Genomic DNA, 10,857 nt, shown 5'->3' with positions numbered 1-10,857 from the left:
TTCTTTATCTTCCTTTATAATTTTGCTATTAAATTGTTCATTACAGTCATTCCATGCTTGAACCGTTATTAACCTTCCAAAACTTTCAGAGAGACATAAGATGATATGGATGAATGGTCATTTTAAGCTATTTTGGAGCAAGTTCAGGCAAATCAACCTGAAACTATCTCATATAAGGAAAAGGTCCTTGTCAAACGTAGAAGAGACACATAGGTTGAAGATATTGACCACAAAAATGTGGAGCTTGAATTGCTACTGGAACAACTGGCTCAAGAAGCCAATGCTTGGCAACATAATTCCAAATACAGTGAAAACCTACACTTAAATTAAATCCACTGCATATTTATGCACAGAATAGAGATTATAAAGAAGGTTACAGTGATAGCAAGGTAGATGACACATTTTTATGCTGCAATGGACATTGACCCAAAAAAAATATTTATAGTGATTAGCCGCGGAAAGTTTCGCTTTGAAGCCTTAATTGATTGTTACTTTTAAGGGCCAAGTTTAATTTTAGTTGAAAGAATAAAAAAACTTTTTTCTTTATGAGTAGAAAGGGAAAAGTTCTCAATAGGTTCAGAAGAACTCAACGCAGTTAATGCAAAATAACGTTAAAGTTTGACCTTTTATGGAATACATAAACATCAAGAACATTATTTTGTAAGGAAGTATCAACAGGATAGGATCATATTACTACAAAAAGAATGCTCATTTTGTGGGGTTATTTTGACAATTTGTGACGGTTTTCAACCTCCACAAAATGTATTGCGGCGGTTTTTAAAAACGCCACAGTTATGAGTGCCACGAGCAATATTGAAGCGGTTTTTTAAAACCCCCACAACGACTCCCACAAATTGAATTTTTAATTTGTAGGGGTTTTCAACACAATTAGTGACAATTTATAACCTCCACAAAAAAAATATCAATGTTTTAAAAAAATTACTTATGGGGATTTATAACCCCCTTAATATGATCTCACTATTTAAAAAATAATAATGAATAATGGAATTAAATAAATAATTTTATTGAATAACTTATATCATAAATCAAACTTCACTACAAATAACCATAATAACAATTAACAAACATCAATTGTTCAAATCCCAATCAAACTAAACTAATACTAACTACTCCTGCAAGGTAACTCAAATATTTATTATTCGGAATGGAAACTTATAGTACTTTGTATTTGCTTGGTGATTTGTATTGTTGTCATCCGATGATCCTTGTACTCTAAAGTAGACCCTCCATCAAGCTGAAATAATGAAATTAAAATATTTGATGAGAAACTTGTAGTACACTAGCATTTCTCTGATGATATGTCAATCATAGTAGGCAAACATCCAAAATGCTCAAATTTAGTTACGGAGAAAGGGACTGGTTACATAAAAAAGAAACAAAATAAAAATCTTCTAGCAGTTAAATCTGCCACTTGATATAAAAAGGGCATTATGCTGAAGTTGGTAGAAATTCACACGGCAAAAGCTTAATTACATATTTATTTCCACGTATATCATGAATAAACACCACTGCCTTTCTAGCTTTGAAAAAATATTATTGCCAAAATATAGTTAAACTCAATTGGCTAACATTAGAACTAGAATCAAACAAATAAAGTATTATAAGTTGGTAATCCAACACAATGACTAACAAAGTAAAACTTGCATTAAAATCAAAGATAACAGCATCTCGGAAACTAAAGTAGAAAATAATATACTAACAAAATAGGATTGATAATCCAATAATTAGTTAAACAAAATCAAACCAATTCCAAAACCATTTAAAGTTGACATCAAAAAAAGTGAAGTTACTGCCAAAACAGTTCAAGGCCACAAATATGGGGTTAAGAAAAAAATAGAAGTACCTTCTTGTATCTAAGATCTTCAGGCATGATTGTCTCTTCAATCTGAAAGAGAAGATTTGGAAGTTGAGGCAGGATATGAGTTCTAAGTTTACAAGATTCTTTAAAACAAGTTAAACATAAGTTCTTGGGAAATACAAGTAGAATAACACTATTTTGTTCCAGCTCAAACTTTGTTAACTGAAACTAGAAAACCAAAAAGGTTTTTAAGCACTTTCAAACATTTGCAAGCATGCTATAAACCTGTCTTGAGGTTTGAGCCCTTTTGAAGTAACAGAAAATTTTGAAATGTGCTTAGGAAGAGTAATTAACCTTTGTTAAGCTTTCATGTGTGCAGAAAAATTCTACAAAAAAGACTATGAGTGTCATTGAAGATAAATTTGGGAGTTTAAGGTTAATAGTTTTTTCAAATATAGAAAAAATGCCTTTTTTCCTGATAACATGCTAACAGGAAAGATTGTCATATAGAATAAAATAAGTAAATCCCAAGAGGATGAATATATAATCTGTGAATAGCTAAAAATTCAGAAGCAGCTAGTTTTACACAAATTGTTATTCCACTTGCATCATTTTCGGAGAGTTGCTACAAGTTGAAGAGGTCTCCATCCTAAGTCAGACATTTGTTGTCATCAAAAGCATAAGCAGTACAAGAGCAATTATTCAAACAAGTGGATTCACACTTTATAAATAAATAAAATAAACTGATTACTTGTCACGCTTTATCATCTCGTGATTGTGCATCGTGTGCCCTACATTTCAGTATTGTTGTGTCCTTAAGAGAATCAAAGAGATACTGCATTTCAAAAATTATGGCAGCATGAATGAAAATAATTGGCGGTAGAATCCACAGCAAAAGAATACACTTAATATACAATACCTCATAACAAATAGGACAATGATGCCGCATGGAGTTCTCTACACATGAGTGGTTATTACGTAAACTGACTGAATAAAAAGAGCCTACAGAATGCACGGCATAAAGTGAATTAGCAATAGCATTTGCAGCAATAAAATGATAAAGATAGAAGCAGCGACACCATAATTTGAATGCCTATTGTTGAGAGAATACCAAAAAGAGAAGGAAGAAAAGTAAAAGTTCTGAGTCTAGCTGGAAAATTTCCTTGCAAGAGAAATAAACTTGAAAAGCTTTAGTATTTTCTGCGTCTTTGTCTTCTCTGCTTGCACTGTACAACCAACTAACTAACCAATGACATCTGTTACGCAACGCCTTCCTGATGATCTTTGGAAGGGCAACGTAAGGCTAAGCAACCGATGTCAGTGCGGTTGCTGTCCGCCAATGAGGTCCTCGCCGCACGCTAGACTAGATTGTCAGTGCCGTGCAGGAAAACCAATGTCGTGAGCAATTGCGGAAGCTGAGAGAGAATTGGGTTTTGAATGATGATGATGATTTTATTGATGAATGAAAATGCTGATTACAATGATGCGGTGTCGAGGGGGAGAGACACCAGAAAATGCTTGCTTGAAAATGTTTGATTGTTTGGTCCCCCTTAATAATGCTTAAAAAAAATAAACCAACATGACAAGACTAGTCCTAATAAAGCTGTAAAAGCACACTGAAATGAAAATGATGAAAACTAGTCTATGATTACAATGAAAAGGACTTAGATTATTACAAGGAAAAACTAAGTCCGATGGCAGCATCTTTGTCTTGCGGGTCTGCGCGCGCGTTGCTGTGGGCGCGCGCGACACTTGATGTGCTGGCCTGAGGCTGGGCACTGGTGCTTGGCATCAGGGTCTGTGCGCGAGGCGCTGCTGGAATGGGCCTGCAGCTGGGCGCTGGCGAGGCATCAGGATCTGCGCGCGCGGCATTGTCAGGGCGCGCGGCGCTGTTGTCATTGGCCAGCCCTTGGGCGCTGGCGAGAGGCATCGGTGGGGCGACAGAGGCACATGCGCGCTTGTCACTTGGCGCAGCCAAGACCACGGGGCCGACCATGGCGCTAGGCATTGTGAGGCTTGCTAGGCCGCCATGGGGCGCGGCCAAGGGGTCATGGGGCATGTCTGGAAAGCAGCCCATGACATTCTCCCCCACCTGAGTTGGCCCGTCCTCGGAGCCTTATGATGATGATGATGATGATGATTGTTGGATGGGAGGTCTGCGCCCCTCTGTTGTTTGAGCTTGCTGTTGTAGCGAAGCAATGATTTCATGCGGCTGACATGGAAGACTGGATGGATCTTCCACCAGGATGGAGTTTTTACCTGGTATGTGGACTTCCCAATGCGTTTTTCAATGGGCAGGGGCCCGATGTATTTTTGTTGCAGGCGAGGGTCATGGGTCCTTTCTGCAAACAAGTATCGCTTTGGGATGCATAGCATTACTTTGTCCCCTGGTTGATGTTGGGCAAAGCAAAGATTTTGTTCGGTGAACCTTTTTGCCCGCTCTTGGGCCCTGATGAGATAGCTCCGCACTATCTCCATGTTGCGCTCCCATTCGCTCGAGAAGTTGGCAGCTCGAGGAGATTTCGGCATGGTTGATGCATTCACCGTTTGCGGGAGAAGCGGTTGCTGTCCGGTAACAATTTCAAAAGGGCTCTTGTTTGTATGATGGCTCTTTTGAGAATTGAAACACAGTTGAGCAGCATCCAGGAGCTTCACCCAATGCTTCTGTGATCCGGTTGCGAAGTTGCGGAGATATTCCTCCAGCATGTCATCGAACCGGTCTGTCTGGCCATCCGATGGTGGATGGATGTCTGTGTTGTGACTCAATGTTGACCCAAAGCACCTGAAGAGATGGGTCCAAAAGTTGCTAGTGAAGCGTGAGTCGCGCCTACTAACAATGTGTTTGGGCAGGCCCCAATGTTTGACAATGTGCGAGAAGAAGAGTCGAGCTGTATCTTCTGCTGAGATGTTTTGCGGGGCTGCTATGAAAGTTGCATAGTCTGAGAACTGATCTATGACAACCATGATGGATGCAAGATTGCCGACTTGGGGCAATCCCGTGATGAACCTGAGGGAAACACTTTCCCATGGTCTCTGAGGGACATGTGATGGCTGCGAGGGTCCCGGCTGTGATGAGTGATCCGACTTGTCCTTGTGGCATGGCTGACAAGTCTTCACACGATGATGAGCGTCACCAGTCTTTTGAGGCCGATGACATGATGGCTGATTGTTGCTGCGAAGGGTAGCCTGAACCTGAGGTTCATGTCTGTTGACTACCTTCTCCAACTGCATGGCCGAGATGTTTTCAGCGGCCATCTTTATGGGAAAGCATGGTATGGTGCAGGGCTTGGCCCCGTTTTCTCCCATCATCAGGAGCATGTTGGCAAATGGTACTGGAATGGTGTTGGTTTGCCTCATGAACTCCAAACCCACTATGATGTCGAAGTCATCTATGATTGCGATGCGCAGGTCGATGCTTCCTTTGTATGGGCCAAGTTTCACTGGGACATTTGTAGTTGTTCCACCCAATGTCTGAGGTGGTGAGTTGATAGCCTTGACGCGGCCTTTGCTCTTTTGTACCACAAGACCTAGGCGCTCTACTTGCGTTGATGACAAGTAGTTATGGGTGGCACCCGTGTCTATCAATGCGTGAAGGGGCTTGCCGTTCACTTTCAATTCGACGAACATTAGGGTCCTCGCTTGCTTAGGAGGTCCTTCGTCCATCTTTTCTTTCCCTTTCCTGGTGATCGGGACTGATTTTTTCTTAGGAGGACATGCACTGGTCCCCGCTAAGGCATGAGGGATAGAGCCAACAATTGCATTGAAGGCGCCTACCTGGTTGTCTTCAGATGTGTCTGATGCATCTGTCTCATCCTCGACAGTCTGATGAGCATTGACCTTGATGTTTGGGCATTCATTGTTCCAATGTGCCCCGCCGCAATGACGGCATTCTGAGGGAGGCTTTCTCCCCTGATTGTTGTTGATGGATGCAGCACTGTTGCTGTTGGAGGGAGGAGTCTTAGTTTTGGATGCACTCCGATCTCCCCCACTTTTGCTTGGGCCACCATTGCTGGGATGGTGCCCGTTGAATCCCCCTCGGACAGACGGCTGGGGCCTGTCGTTCTGAGTTCCCAAATGATAGTCGCCAAGGCATTCTGCAGCTTGAATGGCCTTGGGCAGGGTGTCTACCCGTTGTCGCTGTAGTTCCATACGGGCATGAGGTTTCAAACCTTCTATGAATGCGAAGAGTTTGTCTTTGTCCCCCATGTCGCGTATGTTTAGCATGAGTGCGGAGAATTCGCGCACGTACTCCCTCACTGATCTGGTGTGGCGGAGGTCCCGTAGCTTTCTCCTGGAATTGTATTCCACATTTTCGGGAAAGAACTGCAGGCGTATGGCTACCTTCAATTCGTCCCATGTCTGAAGAGTATCTTCACCGGCCTTGATGGCTTCGTGTTTGACCCGCCACCAAAGTTTGGCATCGCCCTGAAGATACATGGCAGCAGTCGCTACCTTTTTGGATTCCTCCAAATGGCCCACGGCATCGAAGTATTGTTCGATGTCGAAGATGAAGTTTTCCACTTCTTTAGCATCCCGGGATCCGTCGTATGGCTTTGGCTCCGGTATCTTAAGCTTTTGTGGAATGGGGGCGAGGTCTGCTGCACCCCTGATGTGATGGTTGCCTTCTCGAAGTAGGCTCTGTAAGGCAGCATTGACAACGTTGAGCTTGTCTGTCAAGTCGTTTATGGTTTGCTGCATGGCAGTTAGTCTGTCTGCCTCATGTTGCTGATGGGCTAAATCGTCGGCACGCTCCTGTTGGAGGTCCTCAAATTTGCCATGAATATTGGCAGTTTCAATGGCTGCCGTTTGTCGGTCCTCGTCGGAGTCACGACTGATGTTTGCAATGTCATTTTCCGCCTGCCGCATTCGGCGGTCCAGGTCGTCCAACCTTTGCACTAGGTTGTTGCTTTGATCAGGCACCGTTTCTACGATGGGTCGTAATCGGTCAACCGTCTCTTCTAGGGATGCTAGACGCTCCCCATGATTCACCATGGTCAGAAATGGTGATGATGGCAAATGTTTTCCCTCGTCCGATGTCGAGCCTAGGCTCTGATACCAACTGTTACGCAACGCCTTCCTGATGATCTTTGGAAGGGCAACGTAAGGCTAAGCAACCGATGTCAGTGCGGTTGCTGTCCGCCAATGAGGTCCTCGCCGCACGCTAGACTAGATTGTCAGTGTCGTGCGGGAAAACCAATGTCGTGAGCAATTGCGGAAGCTGAGAGAGAATTGGGTTTTGAATGATGATGATGATTTTATTGATGAATGAAAATGCTGATTACAATGATGCGGTGTCGAGGGGGAGAGACACCAGAAAATGCTTGCTTGAAAATGTTTGATTGTTTGGTCCCCCTTAATAATGCTTAAAAAAAATAAACCAACATGACAAGACTAGTCCTAATAAAGCTGTAAAAGCACACTGAAATGAAAATGATGAAAACTAGTCTATGATTACAATGAAAAGGACTTAGATTATTACAAGGAAAAACTAAGTCCGATGGCAGCATCTTTGTCTTGCGGGTCTGCGCGCGCGTTGCTGTGGGCGCGCGCGACACTTGATGTGCTGGCCTGAGGCTGGGCACTGGTGCTTGGCATCAGGGTCTGTGCGCGAGGCGCTGCTGGAATGGGCCTGCAGCTGGGCGCTGGCGAGGCATCAGTATCTGCGCGCGCGGCATTGTCAGGGCGCGCGGCGCTGTTGTCATTGGCCAGCCCTTGGGCGCTGGCGAGAGGCATCGGTGGGGCGACAGAGGCACATGCGCGCTTGTCACTTGGCGCAGCCAAGACCACGGGGCCGACCATGGCGCTAGGCATTGTGAGGCTTGCTAGGCCGCCATGGGGCGCGGCCAAGGGGTCATGGGGCATGTCTAGAAAGCAGCCCATGACACATCTCATGGAGCTTAGTCAACCAATTAAAGCATACTTGAATGGAGTTTCACAACGAGAACTCTAGGAAATACTGGGACAAAACTCCAATATTCCACACTTCGAAAGAGAAAAAAAGGCAGAAAGAAAATATATAAGAACACCAAAATATGTTTGTGGCAATGGTGTTTCAACTAGTATCAAGTGTATAAATAAAATCTGAATATTGACAGTGATAATTTTCTACTCGTGTATACAATAAAGCAAAGAATACAAAGCTCCATGCTTCTAATCTACAAGCACAATTTTAACAATGGGACTTTGACAATAAAATATAGTTAAACTAATTAAGTAATTAGTACATGTTCATCAATTAACTAATATTGGAAATGAAGATAACAGAGTCAACTTTCACAATAAGAATATCAGGGACCTCAACCCTCTGTTGCTTCTGGATAATAACGTATATTTATGTAAACAGTACGAATAACTTTACTAAACTAGAAGAACAGTCACATAATAAGTTTAATCAGTAAAACAAAATAAATGAGGTAAGAATGATGCATAGACTCACGTCTACGATGCTTACTGAATGTTGCTTGTGGTGATGTTGGATTAACATGCAAATGTGATGATTCAATTGTTAATAAAGGTTGTAATACAGGTTGTGAAGGAAGCACCGACTACACTGACTTTTGCAAGTTCTGAAAACGCGTAGTCTTCGACACATTATCTACAATCAAGTAAGGAAATAATAGGGAAAGAATGTAAAATATAACAGAATGTAAAGTAAAGCACAGTATTCACAGACTAATTTCCAATGCCTACATCACCGACATACATCAAAAAAGTCATATTGGTTAGGATCTCTTTAGCTAATGATGCCTCAAGCCTAAAGCATTTGAAGTATCTTCAAATAGAATCATATTGTCATAACTATAACTCACTATAATTCTTTCCTCTGTCTGGAATTCATCTGAAATGACTTTGAGATGAAAAAAGGATTTCATTGAATCAAGTTTGCGAAATGCTTACCAAGAATCATATTTTCATAACTTCTATTTTTTACATGATGAAACCAATTGCATTGAAAGTATACAATAGTTCTCATTAATAGAAACCAAGAATAACAATTGCACTGACCTAGAAAATGGGCGGATCTAAAAAGCGATAAATACCCATCAAAATAGATCCCTAGAAGCCATCACACAAGCGGAAATCTATACACTATAAATTGAATTTTTTTGGTGAGATTTCAGTTTCAGCATACAGAAATAGCAAGAAATTTAAATTAAAAAACAAATATCAATAAGCTATATATCAGCCCCCAAATTAGTTGGCTCATTTCATTAAAGTAAATGATATATTTTTTTTAAAATCTAAACCAAAGAATTATATCAATTTCGAAGAGATAAACACCGACCAGTATTGGAGAAAATTGATTCAGATGAGCTGGTGAGCTTGGAAGCACACAACCGTAAGCCGTTGTTCAACGCCATCGCCGTTGTTCAACGCCATCGCCGTTGTTCAACGCCATCGCCGTTCTCTGCCTTCGTTTTCCTGATAGAGGAGTTTCTTTTGGATTTTTCTATAGCGATAGTTATAAAACTAATTTATCAGATACGATTTACAAAACTAGATGAATACTAAAAGTAGGGGAGGAGGGGACTGGGAGAAGGGTGTTAAAGGCGGAAGTTTTTGGAGAAAGGGGTTAAAGGCATGAAAGGTTGGGGAAAATGAGGGAAAGGTGAAAATGTGGGGGAAATGAAGGCGCTCTTTTTCTATTTTTAGGGTAGCAGAGGTTTATTTGTGTCACTTAATGACACTCCCCAAATTGATACACTTTGTGGGGATATTAAGAACCTCCGCAAGTGATCCGTTTTCTTGTAGTGTATAATTTTATGCCTAACTATTTTGTGTTCAATAATTAAGTAGTCGAATATGCCGCACGTGATATTAGCGCACCGGTCATCATATTCATATTCTACCCTTCTCACCCCGTTAAGGTATTAAAGCGCGGAAAGTTTCGTTACTTATTGCATGCTAGTACCCGTCCCAATCCTATCAGTCCCGGAGGCATTTAGGACTACTAATCCTAAAGGGAAAGATATTTGGGGCCTTTTGAGAGTTTTCAAAGGACAAAAATACTAGGGCGTGAATCAAAAACACATAATACAAGTAGAGGGGAAAGCAAATAAGCAGGTAAGGCTCAGGTAAACCTCCTTAAATCAGATAAGTCATGGAGTTTAGCATGTCTTGCATGTACTGGTTTGGTCTTTAAAATTAAAGCGATAAGCGGACTGGTTCAACTCATACTTTTAGACAGGAAGTCGCATTAGGCTCGCTCGAATACAGTTGTTAAAGACTGAGCCACTTTAATTAGTCAACTTTACCTTAAGATAAATTTCTGCAGAATAAGATAAATTTCAGAAAAGATTGCAGACTTAATACAAAGAAAATGGTTTAAAACGAGTTTCAGAAAACATACTTGTTTAAGAAAAAGAGTTGCCGAGTTTTAACAAAAGAACTGAATTGCAGACTGATTCAAAAGGTTTATCAGATAAGTATAAAAAAGTGAATTCAGATTGATTTGAAAAAATGTTTGTCAAATTATCAGGAAAGTAGTAAGTTTTCAGAAAATATGCACTGATTTGAGAATATTTATCAAGAAGGAAAAAGATGCACTGATTTGGTTGCAAGAAAAGTTTTAAGGGCTCAGAAAACGTGCAGAAAGTTGCGTGTTTTAGCAAAAAGGGTCAGTATTATTTTAGACGAGTGACACAATTTTGATTTGAAGTTCCTATAGGCATGATCTCTACGAGTTACTGATTTTAATACCTTTCAAACGTTAACAGCCTTATAAACATGATATCTATATGCTGATTTATCACTAAACCTAACGGTTTGCCTAATTTCATTATAAATGCAGAAATGCAAATCCCTATAGGCATGGTATTTGTATGCATAGTTGCAGAAATTAGAAAGTTAGATCCTATAGGCATGGTTTCTACTTGTGAGATTGCATAGATTAACAGTTTTCACTAGATCCCCGAGTTTATACAAATTATTACATACCAGAAAAATAAGACAGAATTAAAAATACATCAGAAATTACAGCTACATCTGAGCAGCCTAATTCAGAATTAGTATCTAACAATATGAGATTGAACCACTTC

The 10,857-nt window shown here is 41.0% G+C and overlaps 1 protein-coding gene across 7 annotated transcripts; it reads right to left on the bottom strand.

Annotated features, from left to right (window-relative positions):
• Positions 1-1,003: 1,003 nt before the first annotated feature.
• On the bottom strand, positions 1,004-9,538 carry LOC107762620 (uncharacterized). Of its 7 annotated transcripts, XR_012709276.1 has the most exons (7): positions 9,105-9,521; positions 8,825-8,908; positions 8,256-8,414; positions 2,739-2,821; positions 2,571-2,654; positions 1,865-1,906; positions 1,004-1,255 (listed from the first exon to the last, which is right to left on the bottom strand). XR_012709276.1 is itself a non-coding variant. In XM_075252696.1 (6 exons), exon 2 carries the CDS (start codon positions 6,809-6,811, stop codon positions 3,839-3,841), a length of 2,973 nt encoding a protein of 990 aa, XP_075108797.1. In that variant the 5' UTR covers positions 6,812-7,801; positions 9,105-9,538; the 3' UTR covers positions 1,004-1,255; positions 1,865-1,906; positions 2,571-2,654; positions 2,739-2,821; positions 3,496-3,838. The 7 variants fall into 7 exon arrangements, 2 of the variants coding, with proteins under 2 accessions (XP_075108797.1, XP_075108798.1); XR_012709279.1 differs by lacking the exon at positions 8,256-8,414 and having other exon boundaries at positions 9,105-9,520; XR_012709278.1 differs by lacking the exon at positions 8,825-8,908 and having other exon boundaries at positions 8,271-8,414; positions 9,105-9,520.
• Between the last annotated feature and the right edge of the window lie 1,319 nt (positions 9,539-10,857).

This window comes from Nicotiana tabacum, chromosome 1 (assembly GCF_000715075.1).
Source record: "Nicotiana tabacum cultivar K326 chromosome 1, ASM71507v2, whole genome shotgun sequence".
NCBI lineage: Eukaryota > Viridiplantae > Streptophyta > Magnoliopsida > Solanales > Solanaceae > Nicotiana > Nicotiana tabacum.
Note: the sequence above shows the minus strand (reverse complement) of the source record. Positions and strands in the feature narration are given on the sequence as shown.

What these genes read in the sequence shown, in the direction of transcription:
- LOC107762620 (XM_075252696.1), bottom strand. Translation starts at nt 6,811, where the DNA reads ATGGTGAATCATGGGGAGCGTCTAGCATCCCTAGAAGAGACGGTTGAC.